This window comes from Herpailurus yagouaroundi, unplaced genomic scaffold, assembly GCF_014898765.1.
Source record: "Herpailurus yagouaroundi ecotype Mexico unplaced genomic scaffold, PumYag 163, whole genome shotgun sequence".
NCBI classification, from domain to species: domain Eukaryota; kingdom Metazoa; phylum Chordata; class Mammalia; order Carnivora; family Felidae; genus Herpailurus; species Herpailurus yagouaroundi.
In genome coordinates, this window is record NW_024412404.1 from 55,988,894 (window position 1) to 56,014,292 (window position 25,399).

Below are 25,399 nucleotides of genomic sequence, written 5' to 3' on the forward strand. Positions count from 1 at the left end.
GAGCTGAAGGAGCTCAGAGCCAGGGAGGGGACAGCATACTTGGATCAGGTGTTCTGGAGGAGGAGAGGAGAGAAGGCATTCCAAATCATTCTCCTGTGCTGGCCCAGCCCGCGGCGTGTAACTGTCCAGCTGATAGCCGGCCGCTGAGCTGTCATGGCTTTTCCAGTACTTCGTGTGTGGAGGCTGGAGCTCCCAGGCTCAGCGTGCAGAGCAGCCTTGGGCCCGTGATCGTGGGACGACCCCTGGCCATAGGGAGGTCCGGGTTACAGGGGTGCCCCATTCCCCATGGAGCCCCCAGAAGTTGCCAGATGGTGCCACCGGTGAGATCTCGCCCCACTTCTCGGGGTCTCGGGTCCTTGCCTGCTGCTGCTGTGGATCCCTAGAAGCTAAAAGTTCCAGAACAGTTGTCCCACTACCAGGAAGAGCTGAGTTCAAATCCTGCCTCTGTCATTTGCTGCTCTGTGGCCTTGTGCTAATCCTTCTCTGTGCCTCTGTTGGCATCTAAAAATAGGTTGATCATAGCATCCTTTTCATAGGCCTATTAGGAAGACTGCAGGAAACAAGCATGTAACATGCCTAGCAAGGTGCCTGGGATACAGCAAACAGCCCATTCATGTCAGCTATTATTGTTCCTACTATCGTCGTTATACATCAAGTGGCAAAGTGGGAAAGCCGCTGCCTGGCCCAGAGGTCATCTCTTTCTGGAAACTAGCTCTGCCAAAAACACTCTAAAAGTCCATGTCTAGAATCCTCACCCCCTTGAGCTATAGCTCAGCCAAGCATTCTGAATCAAGACTGCAGCTTTCTCTGTGTTAGTTTCTGCGGAAACAACATGCCTCTCCCGTTTCTTGTCTGGAACATGGACATCGGGTGAACTCTGTGCCGTGAACATCTTCCCCGCTCTAGCCCCTCGTGCGTCTGGGGATGACTTAGGCAGGACGGCTTGATGGGAGCTGTTGACGCGGTTTCACGTTTAATTGCCAAAAACCTGGATCGGGTTCCAGCGGGCCAAGCCCTCCGGGGAAACAGTTTAGGTGCATCATGTGGCTGGTATTCTGGGAAGTCATAAGGTAGCGGCTAGAGGAAACCAGTTTACCTGCAAGAGGGCCCCGGGACCAGAGAATAACTGTCACCTGACATTCATTTTCTGCATCCCAAGAATGAGGACCTAGGAGCAGGTATTACAGAAAGGCAGGTTTGACCTCACAGTAAGAATGGACTCTTAACATGATGTTGACAAAGAGCACTGGACACTCTGTAGGTAAAGCACTTCCAGTTCCTGGAAGTGTACAAACTCAGGTCGGCTGAGTCTCTGATGGGGCTCATGGCAAGAGGATTATTGTAGCTGGGGGTCTTCAGACCCTGAGACGTCACGACTTTCAGGAGGTCATCAGTTGCTTCCACCTTCCCGGGCATTCATTTCTCAAGTGACCTTGGCCAGCACAGCTGTGAGCCTCACTGGGCCCTGGCCCCCGGCCCAGGAAGAAGCAGCTGCCTCTCTGTATAGAGGCTGCTATTTGCCTTGGCCCCTGCTTGCCCAGCCATTTCCTGGCCCCGCCCTGCCGTGGCTTTTGCTTCATGAGCTCATAGCTCCAGGTGAAGCCAGTCCCTGGGGCCCTGGATGGCGCAGCCCTGGAGGCTTCAGGGCCCCCACACCTCCCAGGCCAGCGCAGCTCACAGTAAGGGTGGGCCAGGCATCGCCATCCAAGAGTAAACCAGAAAAGCCCTCGAGAGAGACTGAGGCACAGAGAGCGGGGAGTAACAACCCCAGGGCCTCGTGGCAAAGTGTAGTGGGCTTTGATAGAAACCAGGGCTCCCGGCCCCCAGACGGCACCCTTCCTGGGCCTTCTGGACATTTTGCCTCTAAGCGTGTGCTTGCTCTGTTCCTGCGCTGGTCACAGTGCAGATGTGGGCGGGAAGGCAGCTTTGTGGGCTGCAGGCCCCCGAAGGTTGTGTGCTCTACTTGGAGTTCCGATGTTGGAGAAAGGCCCCGTGCCCCGTGGTGTCTCCATCCCCACGAGGCTCCTCACAGGAACTGCCAAATTGGGAGTTCATTTAAGCTCCGCTCATTCATCAGGCTCACTTTGTAGAAGGGGAAACCAAGGTCCAGGGACAACAATAATGGGTCTGAGGTCATAGAGGGGTCAGAGAAGGTGCTGGAGGCAAAGTCCAGTCCCCTGGCCCCATTCCTATGGCTCTGGCTGAGCTTTCCGGAAAGCAGGGTCGAGCAGGACCCCACGTTCAGGCCCACCTCACTTCTGGGGGCTCTGGACCCACCCCGGTGTCCCCTCCGAGCATAGCATGCAGCCTTGCCTCAGCTCGGGCACCCTGAGCCCTTTTGTTTCTCTTGGACTGAAGCCCTGCTAGGAACGACTCTGTCTTCTAGTTCTACAGGGGGACCTTCATTTCTGGCAGATCAACCACTGGGGGGTGTGTCGGGGGGGCGGGGTGTGGGCCCGAGACGTCTACTCCCCTGTTTGGCAGCCAGTGGCCTCCACGTCACATTGATTTGTTCATTCCCTGGTTCCATCTTTTGTCTGTTGACACATACACCTGCATTTCTGCTCCAGCCAGGCACTGCTCCAGGGGCTGGGGCTGTAATGTGAGCTCAGACCTTACAGTTAACACAGAGCCGGAATCACCCCGGGAGCTTTAAAAACCCCTGACGCCTCTCCAGAGATTTGATGCTGTTGGCCCGGGTGTGGCCTGGGTATTTCGGTTCCTAAAACTGCCTGTATCTGCATGGCAATTTTTTTTTTTCAAGGAGAAAAGAGCTGGTAGAAAGAATGCGACCGTAGAGAATGGCATCCTCAGGCTGGTTGTGGGCAGAGTGGGGCAAGGGAGGGCCTTGGGTCACAAGGGAGGGACAGCGTCCACCATTGGTGTGGCTGTCCCAGTGGCCAGTGCCACAGCAGGCCTGGCACCAGTCTCCAGAAGGTTGCATCGCAGGCCACTCGGGGTGAACACGGAGTGCCCATAAGCACCTGCATGTGACCCGGGTCCTGCAACTAAAAGGGGGACATATCTGGTGGTTACAGCTCCTTTGCTTCCAAGGGCCTTCTTGGTCTCAGTGATTTTGTAGCTGTGTTTTTAGAACAGGTGCTTTCCCCTTGTTTGCAAAAATACTGAAAATCTAGACACATAGAAAGAACCAGAGGCCACACATCGGCATGTCTTCCGTTCTGCCGGGAGCTTTTCAGGAGCTACCACGGCTGATATACCGGGGGCCTTCCTGCTAATGCCCTTGGTTTGCCACGCTCAGCTAGTGTTAGCGTGGAAGGAAGGCTTCCAGTCACAGAGCAGTGGGCTCACAGCATAGAAGAGGGCTCGGAGCACAGTGCTTCGGGACTCTCATCTGGTGGTGGCAGGTAGAGGAGCCGGGCCTGGAACCCGGGTCCCAGCTCGGCCCCTGACTCTTTCCAACGTGCCACCCTCATCCCAGCCACTGCCTGCACAGTGTCTCTGTCCACCTGGCTGCTCCCTGGGTCCACCTGCACCACCCACTCCTCCGCTCCCCCACCCAATTCTTGGTTTCATCACCACTGCAAGGGAATATCTAAATTGTTTGCTTTTCTTGGCCTTGAGGATAAGGGAAAGGTCATTGCCTGACTCTGGGGCCCCATTATTGCCCAGAGGGCCCTGCGGCGACGGCATATGCTCTGTGTCCTGTCCAGCTCAGCCCCGGCTCTTTCCCAGACTCGCAGTAAAACTCGAGACCAGAATGAGGGGGACAAGAGGCCCAGGAAGATGGGGCTTGGCTTGGGTGTGTTTGTGTAATGTGCCATATGTCATTTTCTTTTCACATAAAAACATCTCTGTTGAAGCAATAGGAACCCGCTCAGCTGACCAAATACCAAATGTTTCCCTTCCCCTCTCTTGCTCCTTCCAAGAGGTGGGCTGTGAGGAATTGCCGTTATCCGTGATGCTATCTTGCCTTTCAAACGTCAGAGAGCTTTTTCCTTAGAGCAAGCACTTGATTGTTTTTTCCAGCTTTGGCAGGAATTTTTAAGAGAAAGCTCTCTTCAAATCACTTTTCTGTTTATTGTTGTAGACCTGGGGTATGGCAAAGTGAAGGGCTCGTGGCCCCTGCCTAATCCACTCTCCTCACATCTGTTTTCCTAAATTACCTTAGGACACATCAGCGCCTCCCCACCCCCCGAAAAAAACCAAAAACCTAAAAACAAAACCAACCCCCAAAACCTGGTATTTTGGAAAAAACAATGTTAAATAAAACAAAATGAAACAAAATGAAGTAATATAAACCTCCAGTTGGTAGAAAAATGGCTCCAGAAATCGCCTTTGGGGCTCCCCCCACCCTCCAACCCCTCATGTACAATAAACATGTGGTTTCATTTCCAAGGGCTCCGGTGTTAGCGTTTCCATTTCCTCAGGAAGCCGCCTTTCTTGCTCTTACTTCTGAAATGGAACGTGCATTTTCATTGGCCCAAGTTCAAGGAGCGCCTGGGGCAACAGTGAAACCAGTCCCAAGCAGGTTTCAGTCAGCGACACCCCCCCCCCAAGCTGTGACTTCTCCTTGCTCCCCATCCGCGAGGGACAGAGGCCAACTCTCCCAGCCGGGGGCAGAGGGTGGCGGCCTCGCTCACTTGGGTCTGTGGCCTTCTGAGGGGAGCCACGCTGTCCTCGCTGCCTGTGTTCTGGCCTTCAGTTGGGAAAATCTGGTTGCCCTCCAAGCATCCGCATACCACAGCTCTTAATTAAGAAAGTATGTTCCCATCTCATGTCACTCGAAAAGAATGAAAACAGTGACAGCATTTATTTATCTGCACTATCAATATCATTCCTGGTTCTGAGTCCACTGGGGGTTATGAGTCTTGAAGGAATTGACTGGGTTGTGAGAGCCTAACCTCGGCCATGTGCTGTGGGGACGTGTGGCTTCTCTCTGAGAGGGAGGCTCCAAGTGAGGCAGAGGAGGGCCGGCAGCGCCCTGGCCCCTGCCCTCTCCCAGCCGGGAGTCCACTGCTCAGCGACAGGAGGGGCGGCCTTTGCCTTCTTTGGTGTGATGTGGAGTCCAGTCCCCTTTCACTGACTACCTCCCATTTTCTTTCTGAACCTTCCGAGAAGTAAAAGCCACCATTTCTTGAGTCTTCTAGAAGAGCTGTGATCTGTCTGAGGGGCGACTTTTCATGTGGGACCTGCTAGGTGCTGACACCGGGCAGGGGCTCTCCCGTCTTGCTAATCCCCCCAGGCGGCCTCGGCCTAACCCAGCATGTCCGGGTGAGACGTGAGGCGGCTGGGCCCCTGTTAAGAGACTTGCCCGAGACGATAGAGCAAATAAGTCCATTCCGGCTGCTGGAACAGAACACCACAGACTGGGTATTTGAAACAACAGACATTTCTTTCTCACAGCTCTGGAGGCTGAGAGTCCAAAGTCAAGGTGCCAGCAGGTTCGGTGTCTGCTGAGAGCTTGCTTTCTGGTTCACAAACGCACATCTGCTTGCTGTGTCCTCACATGGCAGAAGAGGTGAGGGAGCTCTCAGGAGTCTCTTTTGTAAGGGCACTAATACCGCTCTTGAGCAGGCTCCCTGCTCGCCACCCCATTACCCAGCATCCTGTGCACTGTACTTGAATAATATGTGCTCTAATATGATCTGTGGTGGGACACTGAATCCATTCCAGTCTCCTTGGCCTTGGAGCCCAGCCCTTTCCTGGGCCCAGCCTGCCTTTGCAACATATTATCTCCCACCACACTCCTGTGTGCACCTAGGGGCTGGTGAACCCAGCCTCTCCCTGGGGCACTCAGCCCTTTGATCAAGGACACAGCTCGCTGTCCTAGAGCTTATAAGGGGCCTAGAGCCTTCCCCATTTCTAGTCACCTTCCTCTAGATATGCTCCAGCCTGCCATATCCACTAGACCTCTGTTAACCACAGCGAAGGTCAGATGTCATGTCACACAGGCCACACCCCCATTCTTGGTCTCAACTGACCACCAGCTGTTAACGCTAAGCCCATTACTGGATCATTAACCGGCCAGTAAGTTTAAGATATGTTTCCTCCCACTCTTCCACACACCCCCCCAGTTGTTGAATTCAAGAAGAGAGGCTTAAAGTTGAAGGAACCTTCTTGTATCAAAAATCAGGAGAGCTTGGATGACAGTTTGTTAAATGAAGGACCCACAAGAGTAAAGCTAGAATAATTAGATGATCGGTGGGTACTTTGGGATAGAGGAGCCCGATGCTCCCTCATAACTTGAATAACGATAGCTTCTTTCTGGCTTGGAGGGAAGGGTCAATGAGACACATAGCCCAAAGCAGGATTTTCACTTTCTAGAAGAGTGGGCGTGTGTGTGTGTGTGTGTGTGTGTGTGTGCAGCACGTGCATGCCTATGTGCATAACATCCCAGGGTTCTCTCAGCCTGAGAGATAGAGAGATTCAGAGACAGAGAGAAAAAGCTCTGCCCTTCTTTGGGAAGATCCTCCCCACCAAGCCCAACAGATCACACTTCGGAGGAGGGGTGTGGGCAGGGCCCTTGCAAGCTGGGTTTCAATGACAGGGAGGCTTCTGTGGAAACCGAGAAGAAAGGTCCCCTCTGCAGACGTATTACAGACCTCCCTGTGCTTCCAACTTGTATGGTCTGACTTTGCAGAAGCGACCAGCACCTTGGGTTTGCACTTGCCAATTTGCATCTCCTCCTGTCATTCTGATCACTTTCCAAATTCATAGCCTCCCTCCTATGGCCTCCGTCTTTATTTCTAAAGGAACCACAAATGTTGCGTTTTGATTTTGGTGGTGGTGGTGGCAATGCTTCCTCAGAAGATAAGCGCATTTATCTTTATAGAAGCCTGAGGAAAGAATCCAAATAGATGATTACCGATTCTTTTCTTTCTTTCCGGGCTTCCAGTGAGTGGCTTTCTTGCCTGGGATCCTCTGTACAGCTGGGAGAGGCATGGAACTGAGGTGCTGACAGCTTGTGTTGGAATCACATGGTGTTTACTGTGCTGCGAGTTTATAACAGTCTTGTTTCCATACTGACAGCAAACGCCATATGGAGAGAAAAAATCCTGTCAGATGAACCCTTAAGGAATCACAATATGGTACATGAAATCTCTTAATTGCTTTTGGAAATGGGGAGGGGCCCATCGTTCAAATCACATCAGCCATGCGGTTCTCTCTGCCATAACTGAATAAAACTGGAGTTTGACACAAGGTACTTTACTTCCATTCTGTCTGTGCTGGGGAGGTTCGGCTGATTGGGAAAGGATGAGGTAGCTTGCTTTCCTCACCTCGGTGGGGGGATCAGGTTCAGTGGGAGGCAGTGAGAACACAGGCTGTATCTACAGGGCATCATGCTAACAGGTGCAGGCCACAGACCTGTCACCCTCTTAGCTCCCTCCCTCCCAGATTCCCTGCTGTGGCTGATGATAACACTCATCTAACTTGACATTTTATTACTGTCACTTGGGATCTTGTCTGCTCACGCACACATTCCACCCTGTTCAACAGAATCCAAGCCCCCTGAGGGCTGGGATTGCATCCCGTTCCCTCCCCCCCCCCCCCAAACAATTCTGGCACACATTGAGGTGGGTTAAATGTTTGTTGGAGTGGCCATTTGTGAACCATCTGTGCATGGAAAGGTAAGGGAGTTAAGGCAGCAGTCCAAGGCGAGTTTCATCCCCGAAACCACTTGACGAGGGGTCAAGAGTGGGAACTTGGAAGGTGGCTATCTGTGTTGATCAAAGCATCCACTCAGGAGAGAATGAGAAATTTTTGAGTGCCTTACACAGTGTACTTAGAACTGGTGACTGCCCACAAAAACAGTTTCTGCCTTCAGCCAGTTTACCCATGAGAGGAGAAGTGGGCTGCAAAACTCTCCAGCCTGTACGCCTAGGCACTTGCTCTTTTGGTTGCCAGAGACACAAACCCAACACCAAATTACTTCAACATTCTGTCGGGTAAATAAATGTGCAGGCACCAGGCTGGCCTCGGTGAGGCTGGCTTCACGGGCTCCTGAGATGTTCACACCACGGGGTTTCTTCCTTGGGCACTCAGTCCTGCTTTCTCCCCTGCTTCATCCTCTGTGGGTTCTCACTGCTCAGTGGGAGAGACAACTGTGGCAGCTCTTGGTGGACTGGTCCTGAGACCTCGGCATCCAAAGGAGAAGCAAGTGCCCTTCCTGTAACTTCTACAGGACTCCCACCAACTCAACTCGTATGCCTTGAACCACCGTTGCGGCCTGGAGATAGAGGGCTCTGATTGGCTAGCACTGAGTCACATGTCTGTTTCTGAACCTATCACTGTGGCAGAAACAGGGACCTCTTATTGTTTAGGGCTGAGTCAGGTGCCCGTCCTTCATCCGGTCTTGTGGCTGGGAGATGAGGGCTCTGATTGGTTAGCCCAGGGTCATGTGCCCGTCGTGCGGCTCCCTTGGAACCCAGGGCTGGATTTTTGCAGACTCAGCGGAGATTCCTTGAAGGAATGGAGATGGAACAGACCAAAAACCCGACAAACACAATGATGACATGGTGTTTAGTAAGCACTTTCTATGTGTTATGCTCTGTTCTGAGTCTTTCCTATGCATTGTCTTAGTCCTCATGACAGTCCTAGAAGATAGGTATGACTACTGTCCCCAGTTTACAGATGGAGAAACTGGGGTATAAGAGTGTTAAGTCAGTTGCCTCAGGGCACAGGCAGTGACTGGTGAGGCTGGGGTTTGAACCCAGGCAGTTTAGCTCCCGAGCCGGTGCTCACAGCCACCACTCTCCTTTCAAGTCAGAGCTTTACTTTCTGTAAAGCTCTTTGGGTGTGAAAGTGAGTTGATGTGATGGTTGCATGCATATCCTTATTGTGTTCCTGATGTCCAGAGGAACTCCCCCCCCCCCCCCCCTTGCTCCTCCTCTGCATTTGAGGAGGATACAGTCGTTCCTTCTGGTTTGCTCCTGAGGCCTGAGGTCACCTGACTGTTTTTAGTGCAGCTGCACAATCAAAGATCCGGTGTTCAGTGCTTGAGAGGGCAGGAGGCACCGTGTCTCAGTCGGTCCTTTGAGCATCTTTCTGGTCAAAGAAATCACCTGTGGAGGCTTTGGCATCATTAAGGAAGAACCAGAAGATCCCCTCTCCCCCATCTTACTTCCAACGTGTGCCTTTATTTTTCAGAGGAAGACTGAGGCCTAGAGAGCAAGTGAGTTGCTTAAAGTCACATAGCAGGTCATTGGCTCACACCCGGTCTCCAGGCGTCCAGGCTGGGAGTGTTACACTACACTTCCTCTTTAGAACTCTCTTGGCTGCTGAGTGGCTGAGGGCTGGTCACTTCTCGTTTCCATGCCTCTAGCTCCTCAGCTGGAAGATGCAGGGTTTTCATAATTTGAAATGCTTTGGATTATAAGTAATTTTGAAATCGGCTCATAAATCAACTTTTCGGATGTGGTTTGAGCTGCAGGCATGGTTTGATCCAGAGATTCATGACACCGTGAGGACACGGTGGTGGGTGTCATTTTTCCCAGCTCTGACCTCTTCTGTGCGTGAGCCTCATTATCACAACAACTTTCCTTGCAGGGTCAAGAACATGGCAAGTAGACCCTGGCCTCACCCCCATGCACCCCAACACCCAGAGGGAGAGAGAGCACTTCTGCTTGGTGTGCCCAGGCACAGTCTGTGGTCCACTCTGATCGGAACTGGCTTGGGTTACATGCCTGCCACCCTTATCCAGTCACTAACTGGGGAGTGTGACAGGGTGATCGGCCACCCAAGGCGTGGAGGCATCATCCCCAGAACTGCTGGCATCTGGCATCAGGAAGGAGGAGTGAGCTAGGAACTAGAGTTTGGGTCATAACTGGTCCTTCCTCTACACCGCCCTTGTCCCCTCTGAGTCTGCACAGCCTGGAGATAAATAAGGGGTCCTGAGAATTTGCCAGTCATCTTGCTCCATCCATCTGGGGCTCCGGATCCAGGTGTGGGTTGATTGGACGGCCCAGCCTGGCTCTCTCCTGCATCTCACCACATTCTTTTTTTTTCCCCCTCTGTTTCCAGACAGAGATTACTGCAGTTTATGTGACAAGCAGCCAATTGGGAGGCTGCTTTTCCGGCAGTTCTGCGAAACCAGGCCCGGGCTGGAGTGTTACATTCAGTTCCTGGACTCAGTGGTAAGTCCCTGCTCCCGGGGAGGTCCTGTGGTCCTCTGTGACCAGTGATTGTGTTTGCCCAAAGGAGAAGATAGGCCACATCGTTTATAAGGGTGAGAATGAAATTGTTGCTCAAGAGATGCCCAGCGCAGACTTTGAGAGTACTGACTTGTCTGCAAGTCTGCACCTGCTGGGTGACCATGGGTGACCCACCTTCCTCTGTGGGCCTCGGTGACTGCTGCTTTAAAGTGAAGCCCTGTCAGTTCTCTGATTCTGGGATCCTGGGTTAGTATACCAGGTAATGCCTGAGGAACTTGGATGACACCCCAAGATGACGCTTGGATTCCATGACCCCTTCTCTTGGCTGAAAACCCATTTTCTAAAAGTCCAAAGCTTATGTTTGTGTACCTGTTTACTGTCTACTTCTCTGCTAGAATGCAAGCTCCCTGAGGCCAGGACCCTGAGATTCCTAGCACAGGGCCTGGCACCTACAGGCATTAAGTGAACTTTTGTGGGATGAACATGTGTTGGTCATTTCAAGCCAATCTGACAGTTGCTGGCTCCAGCGGCTGCTGGCATGTGTAGCTATGTTTGATACCATATGGAGACTTTCTTCAGATTTCCTAGTCATTGGTTTAACAAACGGTGCTTGATCTGCATGGGCTTTTAGGACAGGGTGTAGGAATGAGCAGGAATTTCTCAGCACTTGTGCAGGAAGGCCTCTCACCTCAGCCTGGAAGACCGCCCTTTGGGTGTCTATCCAAGGAAGGTGGACAGTGGGTGGGAGGGCAAGGAATGGAGACCAGTCATGAAAGGAGTGGGGTATTTCCAGGCTCCCGAGAGACCGCTGTTTTCTAGCGGCCCTAATGCCACCCTTGGCTGCGGCCATCCTGACCTTTGTCTCGGTTTGGGGGACAGCGCTGTGGGGCCCAAGTTTCTGTGTCTGCTTCAGGGTCTCAATGTGGATCTGTAGATTTGCAAGCCAAATTGCCCACTGAGCGTCTCCGCCAAAAGTCGCCTTCCCCCAGATCCCCAAAGCTACCAGGCCTGACACGTTCCCTACTCCAGTGACCAGCACCCATAGTCACCCAAGCCTGAAATCTTTGCAATGTCCTTGACCTCTCCATCTTCCTCATCTCCTCCCCCATCTAATCAAAGACCATGTGCTTGGTTCCTTGGCCTCCCATGGACCAGTTCCCTCCATCACCTCTGTCTTGGTCTCAGTGGAGGCTCCCAGCATGTCTCACATAAGCGACTACGATGGTTTTCAACCTTGGTTGAGCAGTAGAAACACCTGGGGAGCCTTCAAAAAATACCAGTGCCTGAGCTGAAGCCCAGACTCATTAATTTGAATCTCTGTGGGGTGGAGGGTGAGAGCTAATATTTTCATAACTTCTCATAGTTTCAAACTGTAAAAAGTAAAGTCAAAGAATAGTCTATGCGCCCTTCACCCTTCTTCAACAATTACAAACTCTTGGCCGGTCTTGTTTGACCATGTCCTCCCTGTCTGTAGCATTTTGTAGTAAATATCATATATATTTTGCCCGTGAACATTTCAGTAGGTATCCCTACACGATAAGGGCTCTCTCTCTCTCTCTCTCTCTCTCTCACACACACACACACACACACACACACACACACACACACCACCACAATACCCTTAGTGCAGCTCTAAAAAAGTAATTATTATCATCAAATATTTGTGTTTAAATTTCCAACTTTCTCATACTTTTCATAAATGCATGTTTTGACAGGTTATAACCATCTCTCCTTGTTCATCCAGAAGAGTGACCCATAGTCTGAATTCTGCTCTGTCACCCCATGTGTCATGTAATAGGTTTCTCTGTGTTGCTTGTAAATTGCTCATTGAATCTAGAAACCTGATCATATTCAGGTTCCTTTTTTTTTTTCCCCCAGCAGGGGCTGGGGGACTGACTTCATAAGTGGTTTTGTGTTCTTCCGCCAGGGGACATTACTATCTGCTTGTCTTTCTTTTAGAGATGGCAGCAGGTTTAGGTATTCAGTGCCTAAATCTGTTGATAAATTAGGGGTTGCAGCATGCCGACATTCTAATTTTGTCATTCCTTCTTCATTTGCTAACTGGGTGACAGTTCCTTTCAATTACTGTTTGGTTACCCACTGATAAAATTCGTTCATTCTATCCCTGTATTTATGCTTTTAAAGTACCAAATCAGTTCACCAGCACCCTTCTGTAGTAGTAACCAATTTGTTTTGAAGGTGTGGATTTAAACACGGGATGCATTTCGATGCATGGTAGTTGATTCTCCATGGTCTCATTGTTGGCCCCAGGTTGGCTTCTGAGCCCTTGAGAAGACCCAGGAGTCATGGACAGTCTCTTTGCTAAGTGGTAGGATGTGATGTGACAGCTCATCTTGTATGTTTCCTGCCCTAGACGTAGAGTCCATTGTATCTCCAAGGAGCCCTGGTTCCTTCTACTGGGAAATGGTACTTGGAGACCACAGTTTGACACTAGGGGTGCTCATTACCAGTGGATGGGCCCTTATTTCTAACAGACATTGGTATTTTCCAAGTCACCCATGACTGTTACTGTGTATCCAGGGCTGGGGGACATGGACAACCAGGATACGTGGAATCCTGATACCAGGATTCGGTCCACGTTCTGAGGCCGAATACCAGACCTCCCTCTGACAGGCCCCCGAACCTGCACTTTCATCCTCGACCTTCGCCTGGGTCTTTCTTGAGCTGTGCGTTCCGGCCCTGCCATCTGACTTGCTGCCACAGAGGCTGAAGTCTCTCGGCCCCGGCTCCCTCACTCTCGATGCCTGAAATGCCCCCCACCTCCCCTCTGCCTGTTGAATGCCTGCTTGTTGTCTCGTACCCTACTCTCAGAAGCATTCCCCAACACCCCCTCCCTGCTGCACCCTCTGCTCTGGGTCCTCCCTCCAGCACACACCCGAGCCGCAGTACTGGGCTGTGCTGGCAGAATGGTATGTTAGTAGGGAGTGCGGGCTCCAGAGAAAGACTGAAGGAACTGGCTGGTGGGGAGACCTTGGGCCGGGAGACCTTGTGGAACCCTCTGTAAGAGTTAGCCAGGTGAGTGTGTGGTGGAACAGCATGGCAGGCAGGGGAACAGCTAGTGTGGCGGCCTGCAGGCATGGAATCTGTGGCTGGAGTGGAGGGAGCAAGGGCAGAGGGGGGTCTAGGAGAGGTGTGGTGATGAAAGAATGTTGTGCCATTAAAGAACTTTGACTTTGAGTGAAATGGGGAGCCACTGGAGGATTTTGAACAGAGCAGTGGCATGATCCGACAGGTTTCTAAAAGATCCCTGAGGCTCCTGTGTTGGAACAGGTAGAAGCTCTGATAGGAGCTACTAAAGATGAGAGCTGATGGTTGCTCGAGCCAGCGTGGGAGCATTCGGCAGTGGTGACAGTGACTGCATTTGGGGTGTGTTTTTGAGGCAGAGTTGACAGTACTTTCAGATGCAGTGTGGGCGAGACAGAAGAGTTATGGATGGCTTCAAAGTGTTGACCTGATCGGATGGAAGGGTGGTGGGAGAGAAAGACTGTGGGAGGTGCGTTTGGGGGAAGACCAGGAACTCCATTTTAGGCACAGGCGGCTGGATGGTCTCTCGGACACCCAAGTGGAGATGATTGAGGGGAGATTGATGTTCAATTCTGGGGTCTGCGAGAAAGTTCTGGGCTGGAGATGGAAGACTGGGACTTGTCAACACACAGCTGGTATTTAGGGCCATGGGCTGGGCAAACTGACCAAGGAGACAAATGTGGAAGGAAAGATGAGGACCAGAGCCTGAGCCCTGGACCAAGACTGCTCCCCATTTGGAAACGATGAGGCATCACCAGCTTTGAGACTCATCTAGAGAGTTGATGAGGCAGAGCAGGGCAAGGCTGAACCCAGGAGCCAGTGGAATTTTCCAGCCACGTGTCTTGTTAGACACTTATAGTCAGTTTGAGAAGAAGAAAAAAAAAAATCCAATGGATGCCCATTTTCATTCTGGTCGTGCAGACGCTCCCTTTTGCTGGGCCTGTACCAAGAGCTTTTTTTTCTGGAAAGGAAATGTGAGTCTGGCTCCTCTGTTGATGCGACAAATGCTCTTTACATACGTCTTAACGCGGCCGCCACTCCTAGAGCCGACCCGCCCCTTGCGTTTTGTCTGCATCTCTGGGAATGAGCGGGGCCTTTTCATCACCCATCTTGACGTCAGATGACCAGCCTTTGGAACACCTCTTTTACGCAGGAAGACTTTATTGAGTTTTCCAGGGCTGGCGCAATTCTTGTCTGAAATATGTTTTTTCCTTCCATCCTGCCTGGAACTCCAAGGAGGCAGCATACAGCCCCGGTGCTCCCTGGCTCAGCCAGCACCGTCCACACCATTCCCACCTCTGTGTTGAATTCCTACCAAGCGGAGTTTATTAAAAATAACCCGTCCTCGTCAGGCTCTGACGTAGTCCCCGGGAAAGGCTGCTCTCCTGCACAGTCCTAATTGAGTTTTTCAAGTCAAGCAGGGGACTCATGGCTGTCTTAAAATGGGGTCTGGGTGATTCGGGGGTGGGGCGCAGGATGGTGTGTGTATCGTTCATCAGAGGTAATTCTGCAGGGGTCATTCAGCCTTCATCTCGGTTTTCAAGGGCTTTCTGGGAGCCTCAGAAGGACTCTCTCATTGCCTCCCACGGAGAAACAGAGTGGCCAGAGTCAAAGCCATGACTAGATTTGGTTTCAAAGAGGATTTGGCCATCTGGTCAGGGTTCCAGTGTAACCTCCTCAGGACAACAGAGTCTTTGCACGGACTCCTTGAAGATTGATGTACTGCCTCTCTCACCTGTTTTCTGGGAGCCTTGATGGCATCCCGGCTCACCTGAAACCCTCCTATCCCCCCACTTGGGTGTGACTGAAACTTTGCAGGTTTCTTCTCTTTGGGGTTAGGGGAGGTTTGGCAGATACTCAACCAGTTTTTCAGCACTTCTTTACTGAATATATCCAGTATATCATACTGCGTTCTAGCAGTTGGCGGCTACACGCTGAGCAGAAATAAGTGCCTGCCCTCATGGCACTGGCTTTTTGATTAAATGAAATATTGAAAAATAAATACAGGGGCGCCTGGGTGGCGCAGTCGGTTAAGCGTCCGACTTCAGCCAGGTCACGATCTCGCGGTCCGTGAGTTCGAGCCCCGCGTCAGGCTCTGGGCTGATGGCTCAGAGCCTGGAGCCTGTTTCTGATTCTGTGTCTCCCTCTTTCTCTGCCCCTCCCCCGTTCATGCTCTGTCTCTCTCTGTCCCAAAAATAAATAAATGTTGAAAAAAAATTAAAAAAAAAAAAAAAGAAAAATAAATACATAAAGGAAAATTTCAATGAAGTGAGTGATACTAGCCACGAGTTTAGAAAACTAAGTATTCATTATCTATTGCTGTGTAAGAAATTACCTCAACACTTAGCGGCTTGAAACAACAAGAAACACTTACTATCTCACGGCTTTTGTGGGTCAAAAATTTTGGAATGCTTTCCTGAGATGCTGCTGGCTCACAGTTTCTTAAAAGGTTCTATTAAGATGTTGGCTGGGGCTGCAGTCATTCAAGGCTTGATCTGTTTCCAAGTTTATGCACTTGGCTGGTGGCTGTTTCCAAGTTTATGCACTTGGTGGTGGCTGTTGGTTGGAGGCCTCTGTGTTTTCCATGTGAACCTCCCCACGGGGCTGCTTGAGTGTCCTTCTAACATGGCTGGCTTTCCCCAGAGTCAGTGGTCCAAGACAGCCTGCTAGAAGCTGCAATGTCTTTTATGACCTAGCCTCAGAGATTCCATACTATCATGACCCCATTATCATGTTTACACAGGTTAGCCCTTTTCAGTATGGAAAGAGACTTCTCAAGAGCATGAGTAGCAGAAGGCAAGGATTATTAAAGTCTCCATCTTGAAGACTGGCAGCTACAACTATGAGGTTACAACGAATGAAATCTTGTATCAGGAAATGCTGAAAGGCACTTCAAGCCATTCATTAGACTATAGGGAATCACTTGAAATCAGTGTGCAATCACCTGGCTTTAAATATGCCTGGTTATTCTGAAATTATTTGTAAAACAATTTGCTGTGTCTCATCAGAGTAGTTAAGCATCCTGCTTCTCTTATAATTCAGACCCAGTATTTGTCTTGTCTTTCTATCACTTTTGTGCTCTCCCCCAAAGAGGAAGCTGGGAGGGGAGTAACCATTCTTCAGATGGACGTAGAGACCCTCAGAACAGTTGGTGAAGCCAGACCCAGGGATCAGGGTCATTTGAAGAAGTCTAACACTTATAAAATGGGTTCATATAGCAGAAGCCTATGGAATTTTCCAGTGTCCTGGATACCCCACCCATTCTCCTGTCCTCGAAGCTGCCATGTTGTTAATGGTGTGACCCACAGTCCACAGTTTTCTGGAGCAGGGATGAGCATGTGAGCCAATGTAGGCCAATGAGCTCTTTCTCTAGAATTTGTAAGCTGGAGAAGAAGTCCTTCTCTGGTAAAGAAGGCTTAAAATAAAAATATTGAGAGCCGTTGACTGCCATGTGCCACTGGAGCAAGCCAGTCAGCACTGAGAGAGAACGAGGCACGTGTGGGCACGTGTGCGTGCACACACACACACGCGCGCGCGCGTGCACACGCACACAGATGAGAGTGGGTTCCAGAAGCCCTCACGTTGCTGGTTCCTGGTGGTCCAGGCCTGGCTGCATTTTCATTCTCCTCATAATTTGGTTATTCAATCCATCCTTGATTTCTAGGAGCTAAGAGATAACGGTTCTGCCCGAACTAGGTTAGGTTGACGTTCTTCTTCCTTAGAACTGAAAGAGTAATAGGGAGAGTGAAAGGCCTTTGCACAGTGAGCCTTGTTGGAGAATGAGGATGGAGAAATAATTCTGGGGCTAGGGGAGAGAGGAGCAGCAGCTAGGCAGCCCAGGGGTGGTGGACGGGGTGGGGAGAGAGCCACTCTGGGCTGAGGCTGTCAGGAGGACGATGGGATAAGCAGAAGGTGAGGGTGTGGCCCCTTTGCTATGGGAGCCTGACAGCTGCTGGTGAATATGTCACCTCACCCCAGAGGTCCTTCCTTCTTTTTAACCTTTGCCCCAGCCAGGGTATGTTGCACAAGCACACAAGGACTGTGGTGCTGTCGAGGATAGTCTGGGGTCCCCTTGGGGTCACTGCTACCACTCTCGGGTTGTGTTCCTACATGGCCAGGAGGCAGCTCCTCCCTCCCTTCTTTGTCTGGTCACATCCCATCTGTTGCCTTTGGGGGGGGGGGCGGGGCCAGTGACTCCTTTCCTGACCTAGGCCCAAGAGGGCTCTTCAGATGGCAGCTGGAGACCAGAGAACATTCTGCCCAGGTAGATACAGGCTTTGGGGCTGACCAGGCCCACCCCACCGTCAGACCCCTGGGGGATGCCCCTTTGTAAGTACTTCTTCATTCCAGCTGGGGAGCAGAGAAGCAGCAAGGTCAGGGCCCAGCTATCTGAAGGACTGTTCAGTCAGTATCCCGGCAGGAGATGGAAGGCCCACCCACGAGTGAGTGCGGGGCTGCTGATGAAGTGCCAGGCAGGGTGGGGACATCAGTGGCGCTGATGCGGTAAGTCAGGGCCTTTGCCACCTCTAGGTCTGCGGGGACCAGGGAAGGGACCGATGCAGGCCAGCATACACCAGCTGGGTCTTTAGAAGTGGGGTCCGGGAACCATGGTGCCCAGGTGGGCAGGTGACTGCCCACCCTGTCGCCTGCCCCACACCAGGGTGGAGAGTGATTCCACAGAGGCACATGGAGACCTCCAGACCACACGGGCAGCACAGGCAAGGCGCCGAGGCCGGTGTGGGTGGAGCTGGGTGTTTCTCCAGAAAGGGCCGTGGTGAGCAGCACTGCCAGCCAAGCACGTCACTTGTCCCTGCCGCGAGGACTGTGGAAAAGCTGACCACATTGGTAATTACAGCAGCCGGAGGTGGCAAGACCTCATAGCATCTCTGACTTCATCTTCTTGTCGGGGCAGGAGAAGGTCTCCCAGGAGGAGGAGGTGACATCTGAAGTTGGTCAGAGGCCGAGAGGGATCCGGCTCAGCCTCCGCTCTTTAAACCAGTGCCGGCTTCTTTGAAAACGTGGCAGGTCCCCTTTTACTGGCTTGCGGGCCTCGCATTTTTAGAAATCATCAGAGGAAAGTGTGTTTTAATAGGCCATATTTTCACCGGCATTTTCTGAGATTGATGATGTAATTAGAGCAGACCAAGAGGATGAAACATTAGGTTTATAAACTAGGATGCGCACAGATGTTCATACTCTTCGGCAGGCACAGATCTGTAAATGATTTTTTTTGCCTTAAACCTAACGTAGTGTTTTGCTCTTTGTGTTATAGCAACATCTCCTCCACAAAGGCCATTTCTGCGTTTGGCATAAATCGCAGTGCGAACAGAGGCTCATGAAATGGTGCCTCCCTCCGTTGGATGTACGTCGGGAAGAGAAATGCCCTCCAAGTGGATCGGCATAGGTGCCCTTTGGCACTCTGGCTGTTAGGGTTGAGCTCACAGGTTTCAAATGGGCCTTACAGCAGGGATGACGGCTCGTGTCCCCTCTGGTGAGGGAAGGGGAGAAGACCTATCACCCTCTCTGGGTGGAGGGAGCCCCCTTACAGATGGAGGTCACAGGGGCATTCCTCGCATGTAGTTTTCTCTCTTCTCATTGAAGTCTTTGTGTGCCCTTGCCTGAGCCAACGCTAATTGTAAATTTCTAGGCTGTTGGCCCAACCTCTTATTTGCTGCTCATGTTTTCTGGTTTTAGCTGATTTCAGCAGCTTCTGCCCACTACCTGGGCAAGAGTGTTCCCATAGCAGTGGATTCCCGGGTGGTCCCCTGCCTCTGGTGCTGTGATCTGCCTGAGCTCTGCCGGCCAAGCTGAGCCGCCATGGTGCCTTCTCTCTGTCGGAGGCCTCTCGGGGGTCACTGTAGAGACACGGCCTGTCACTCCAGGTGACTTAATCAGTGTGGAAAGCCCAGCTGGAAGCCTTCTGTTGGTTTTCTGCCTCCCAACACAAATGCTCTTCAGGTGGTGGTGACCTGACATGGACTCTCAAAGAAAGGCCTTTTGATCCTGGGCTGGGGATGCCTGTCCCCGCGTGCTCCCGGCTGCCTCCCTGTGGAACTGTGGCGCCCAGCCGCCCAGCCGGGCCTCTGCTGGGAGGCAGCTGACCTGAAAGTGATGTTATTTTTTTAACGTGGGTTTTAGTACCCAGAGCAATAATATTTTCAGCTGGTTATTGAGGCTGATTAATGAGCTTCAAGCCTCCATTTGGTTAAATAGAGCTGCCTTCACAGATGTATTTTGGGACAGTGCAAATCCAGGGTTCTGCATGGGATTGAGTTACCCCGAAAGGTGGTCGGCCATTTGCCCGGGGCCTGGGCCCTGCAAAGCAGTCTGGGTAATTCCCATGGTGCCAGACCACTAGGCGGGTTTTCAGAGCAACAGGACACTGGGTGCTTCTCTCTTCATCCTCGAAAAATGGTGGTCAGTCGTGCTCTAGAATGATGAGCCCCTTTGGAGACATAGTTCCCAGCCCTCTCACATGCTTACTCTACTGTATTTGAACTGGTTATTGGTGTTCTCAGAGCCTCAGTTTCTTCATCTGTAAATTGGGTGAGCCTATAACCTACTCCACACTATGTGTGTCCGGGGGGCGGGGGGAGGGCAGATGTGCACACATGTGTTAGTTTGGGGGGATTGTTGGGGAGCACAGGGGGGACAAAAGCAGGAAAAACTCCAGGGGAAAGAGCCACCGTCTCTCCTTAAATAGTCTCACGAAATCATCAATCAAATCAATTCAAGAAATGATCAATCCCACGAGACTAGTCTTAATAAAGGTGTGGAGGCACTGGCCTTGGCAGGGACATGCACTGAGACGGGTGGCCCAATGGAAGTCAGGAGGCTTGTGCTCCTGTCCTGGCTCTGCTGTGACCAGCTGTATGATTTTAGGTCAGTCCTTTCCTTCCCTGAGCCTTGGTGTCCAGCTCTGAAAAGTGAGGGAGTCGGATTCCTTCCAGAACCACGATCCCATCGCTCTGTGATCCAAATGATTGAAGTGTTCATATTTCTTCCTTGGTGAAAATCACTGAGTCTTGATTCTCTGTGAGAAGAGAAACGGTAGCACAAGGAAACTCAGCCACGTTGTGGGGAAGTGTGCCAGGCTGCATCCGTGGGCTTTCCAAATGTGCCTGTGCTTTCCCTTGTCCAGGAGGCTCTTCTGGACTGGCCTGGGGGGAAACTGGACCCTAGGCACTGGGCTGAGGGGTTGCCCTGAACCACGCCAGGAGGGCTGGGGCGCCTGGCTCCACGGTGTTTCAGTCTGTCTGTGTTGACGTCATTTCCTCTGTCTCTTTTGAAATAGCTGTGCTTTTGGACCGAGGTTGACAAATCCTTGGGTGGTGGATTTTGAAATGGTTGTAAACAATGTGCAATTAGTTCTCTTGTCTAAATGAGAAAGGCAGGCTTACCCAGGCTTCTTGTTAACCGGAGGTCTTTCCTCCTCTTGGCAAAGGCATCAGATGTGAGTGAAGGAGCCCCTTTTGAGGTCAAGGAAAATAAGGTTTGTCTTTTGGAGGTCCACTGACTTGGCCAGCGATCTGGAGTCCTAAATTCCTTGGTGTTGTTGACAAAGAGCTCTGGTGTGGAGGTCGGCTGCTACCTCCCTGAATGACCCTGGGCATGTCTGCTGAACCTCTCCTGCCCTTCACATGCGATTGAAGGGGTATGGCAGTGGCCCCCCCCGGCCTCCCATGTCACTATCTGGGCTTTTTTAAGGTTCAGATGAGAACATATGAAAAATCTGTGTGTTCATTTTATAAGCTGAAAGCTGCAAAATGTAAGGCATCGATATTAATGTTTTCTCTTGGAAGGCATAATAATGATGGGGTGATAATTATGCAACTGTTCATTGAGCAGTATTCATTTATTTATTTTTTGATGTTTATTTATTTTTTAAGAGAGAGAGTGTGAACAAGGGAGGGGCAGAGAGAGAGGGAGACACAGAATCCGAAGCAGGCTCCAGGCTCTCTCTGAGCTGTCAGCACAGAGCCTGACGTGGGGCTCAAACCCACAAGCTGTGAGATCATGACCTGAGCCGAAGTCAGATGCTTAACTGACTGAGCCACCCAGGCGCCCCCATTTGAGCAGTATTATTATGTGCCTGGCTCTGGGCTAAGAACTTTATCACTTTCTGTCTGCACAAGTGCCTTGTAGTAGGTGCTTTTTCTATCTGCATTTTAGAGTTTAAGGAATTTGTCTAAGGTCACGCAGCTGTAAGGTCTGAGTGACCTGAGGGCAGGACAACCTCTCCGGACCTTCCCGTTTGGTGGCTGGTTATTTTCCAGGGGCTTCCTGTGATTTAACGAAGTTGGTGGCTCTCAACCCCTAGCTGCCAGGGGCCCTGCCCTCACAGCTAGAGGGTCTGTCGGTTGGTATGGGGTGGTCTGTTTGCTCCTGATGATTCTAACGTGCAGCCCGAGAGGAGAGGGCCTGCCCTGAGCACGTGTTCACGGATGGTGCCAAGTAGGCTGGGCTGGACATCAAGGCTCCTTGGCCAGGTCGGCTCCCCAGTCCAGGCCTCAGCTTCCTGCCCTGTGGAGGAGGGATTAGTCCCTTGACCTCCATGGTGTCTTCTCTGGGGCCGCTGAGGTTGTGTAACCATGAGAAGCTCATGAGCAGTTCTGATACTGTTCTGGTGCTTTTTCTCTTTCAGGCAGAATATGAAGTTACTCCAGATGAAAAACTGGGGGAGAAAGGGAAGGAAATTATGACCAAGTACCTCACCCCAAAGGTAAGAGACTGCCCCAACCCCACAGCAAGAGGAAAAGGGAGGTCTTTTAGAGGAATTTGGGCCCTGGATCCGTGCCAGGCCATGTGGGGGGCTGTAAAGCACATGTAAAGCACGCACAGCCACGGGGCTGCAGAGACCCCGTATCTCATCCTCCCCCAGCAAGTGCCCAAGACTGGCGAGGCCCAAGGCGGGTGGGCCCGGGTGGGGAGGCCTGCTCGCTGGGGCCCAGTCCCCTCCAGGGACCCCATGCTGGCCATACCCAAGGATTTGTAGCTGGACAGGTGGAGGCCTGGCCCAGCTGGGGTCAGGAGTGCCCAGAAGAAAGGGCACAGCGGGCGTGGTTTGGAGAGGTTGGTGTGGAGGGAAAGGGCCCAGGGGTGGGCAGGAAGGAAATGGGGTGGCAGAGGCGACATTGGGTGAATACATACAGAATGTGGAGGATCCTAAAGTATCTTCTGGGTATACTGATGGGAGAGTATACCCCATCAGTACCTGGCCCTACCTCAGGAGCACCCACACCCCAATGCTGAAGGAATAGTACCAGCCCCTGGGGTCCTGGTGGTCTTGGTTCCCTAGAACCTGTTCCTTCTCACCCCCAACTTGACAGATAAAGGTGGTCTCCATCTGGTTCAGAACTTGGCCTGGGAGCCTGGGGTTCTGGTGCAATTTTTTCTCCCCACACAATCCAGTCATGTTTCCTCACTGGGCCTCAGTTTCCGTTTCTTAAATGTGGCTCTCCCTGCCAGACCCACCTTCTAGAGGTCTTAAGAGTCTGAGTTGAGACCTGTACCCACACAGTTTTGGGTGTGTCCTGTACCCTTGTGGGCCAGCAGTGGCTTCCTCCTCCTCTGGGACTGGGCACGCCCTCTGTCCCAGGCTGCTGGTGGACTGGGGCTACCACAGCCTGTGTGACGGGGTCCTGGCTGTTCACCCGTCCACACAGAGTGTGCCAGGGAGTAGCAACACAGGCATGCAGATCAGGAAACGGCTTCACCCCTAGTTTACCATGTGACCTTGGTCCTCCTCTCCCGGGGTCTCAGTGTTCTTTGCTGTAAAATGGGTGAGACTTGACCAGATAATGGCAGAGGGTCCCTGCAAATGGGCTCATCGTGGACTCCGTTCTCTCAGCCTACACTGAATGACACGTGATTCACAAGAACCAAACAAGGAGAAAAATGGGAGGTGCTTCAGTCAGAGAGAGAGGGGTGTTGGCAACGAGGCATAGAGACTCCCCGGATGTGACATTTAGCCCCTGATAAAAGACCAGCCCTGCCCCTACCTGCCTGCCACCTTGGGGGCGCTGCCCCGTGGCTGGTGTCCCTTCGCAGCCGCACCAAAGCAGGATGCAGTTACACTGGTTTTCGGCCGCTGCTCAGGGTGACTCCACTCAGACAGGGAGGGTTGTGGGCAGAACAATCCGGGTCACGTACGGCTCCTTCAGCACCAGGTGGCCTTCTGACAGCCAGCGACACCCTTGCAAAGGCATCCAGGGTGACCTCAGGGCTTTCTACCCACAGCAGCTCCTTCAGACTTTGAAATCAGGCCTCCTCTCCCCTGCTCATACACTGTCTCTGCGTATTTGTGTAGGTTTTAACTCCGTGACATGAAAGTCCCTTGAAGTGGTACACCCCATCTTGATGTTCTCAGCAAGGGTCCCAGGGGGTCCTTGGCAGCTCTGGTCCCACCTCACACCCTTGCTGCCCTCTCGGGAGTTACGGAGGTCCGGGGGGCCCTGAGCGTGTGGGGTTCCCCCACCGCCAGGGTCTCTCGTACCACACCGAGTCCCGCTCCGGGTGCTCATCTCCAGCATCCGCAGGTGGCCAGGGGGCATCCCTGTGCAGTCTCACACCCAGAGATGTCTCCTGCGTCACTTCCTGCCACTCGTGCCGAGCCCTCACCCCTACTTGTCATTCTCTCGCTGCCTCCCCTTGGGGTCTCTGTGTTTCTGCTTCCTTCTGTCCGCGTGATGGGCAAGTGCTCGCGGTACGTCGGCACATTTCAGAAATGAGAGGATTCAGTTCGTAAAATGCCCCCAGACGCTAAGCGGGGCCGGCTCCCTCTGCACACGGCATGGCCCTGGGCACATGTGGCTGCCCGCTCCGTCTGCGGGGCCCCTGTGCAGCTCTGCCCTGCTTTGTTTCAGACACAGGCCTCTTTGGCGTCTATGGAAGTGCTCAGGTTGAAAGTGGTCAAGAAGGAGACGTGTCTGAGCGGTGTCCCTGTCCACCCACACTTACAGCTGCTGACGTGCGGCTTTTGACCTGGTCACCTCTTGAAACAGCAGGAACGCCTTGGGCATAAGCAGGGCCCAGAGGCCCGGGGAGGTGGGCGAGAGCAACAGCTCACCAGCTGAGCACCCCCCAGGCGTTGTGTGTGCTGGCTTCCATCTCTGGGACACAAGAGGTGGCCAGGTGGCGGCCAGGGCCCAGGGAGGCGAGTAACATGCTGCGGCCACTCAAACGCTAGAGTCTTCAGCTGCCCTCAGCAAAGGCGGTTTCCGCAGTGCCTGAGCTTTGCCAGTCTGGCTCTGCATCTGCGCCCAGTTTGGGGCTGCCCACCCGCTTGTATTCCCCCAGACATGTGTTGAGGACCCACTGTGTGCAGACACGCTCACCTGATCCCTGCAGCTACCACGTGATGTGATTCTGTTGGCTCCGTCTTATGGTTGAGCCCGGGGAGGTTCAGGAGGGGCTGTCACCGTCCCAGGTCATGCAGCTGGGACTTGAGCCCTTGGTCTTCACCCCGTGGTGCACTGTTTCCCACTCCTGGCCCCTCACTGCCCTCCTGCCACCCTGCCCGGGAGCATCTGCGGGCCTGGCTGTGATCCACAGGGAGGATGAAGTATTCCTCTGCTCGGCCCTGCCAGCTCCTCAGGCCCATCCAAGGGCTGCTGCAGGGGACTGTTTCACTCTCTGCCGACCAGAAGCCTCTGCTGGTGGACCCCATCCCGCCCTCCAGACCTCCCTGCCCCTGCTCAGCGCTGCCTCCATTTCCTGGAGGGATGGGGCCCAGACTCCTCATCAGCTCAGATGGTTTTACAAGTGCCTCAGAGCCTGCCAACATTTTTTCCTTAAGTACTCCTCAATTTAAAGAATTTAAACCACACCATGTGTTATGGCCCAGGGGCCTGGGGGAGGTGGTCGAAGCAGTCCCATGGGGCGACTGTTTTCCTACAATAAATTTCACACTGCCTCCCAGTCCTTCCTGTAGACAATCTCTCAGGAGCCATTTTCACTTCTCAGTTCTGCAGATGGCCCAGGTGCTGGAGAGCCAGGGGTGAGGCTCCGGCATTGGCCCTCAGGTCTCTGAACAACCCCCAGAGTCATTGTCCCCAAACCCAGACTGTCCTTAGCTTGAGCGTGTCTCAGCTCTAAGCAGCAATTCCAAAGGGTAGGCTGAAGGACACTGATCATCTGAGAAGCTCTGTGGGCAACTACATGTGGGCAACACTATCTGCTGCATGTGCCCCTTGTGAAAATTCACCTGGCACGTGAGCATCTCAAAGGCCCTAAGAAGT

The 25,399-nt window shown here is 52.4% G+C and overlaps 1 protein-coding gene across 2 annotated transcripts in view; it reads left to right on the forward strand.

Annotated features, from left to right (window-relative positions):
* The window catches only part of GRK5 (G protein-coupled receptor kinase 5), a 221,995-nt gene that overhangs the window by 136,925 nt on the left and 59,671 nt on the right, over nt 1-25,399 (forward strand). The window contains exons 3-4 of one of the 2 annotated variants that reach the window (XM_040486603.1): nt 9,985-10,097; nt 21,805-21,882. In XM_040486603.1, the coding sequence (XP_040342537.1) occupies nt 9,985-10,097; nt 21,805-21,882 (191 nt within the window). The remainder of the gene's footprint in view (nt 1-9,984; nt 10,098-21,804; nt 21,883-25,399) is intronic. The other variant, XM_040486604.1, reaches the window with a different exon arrangement.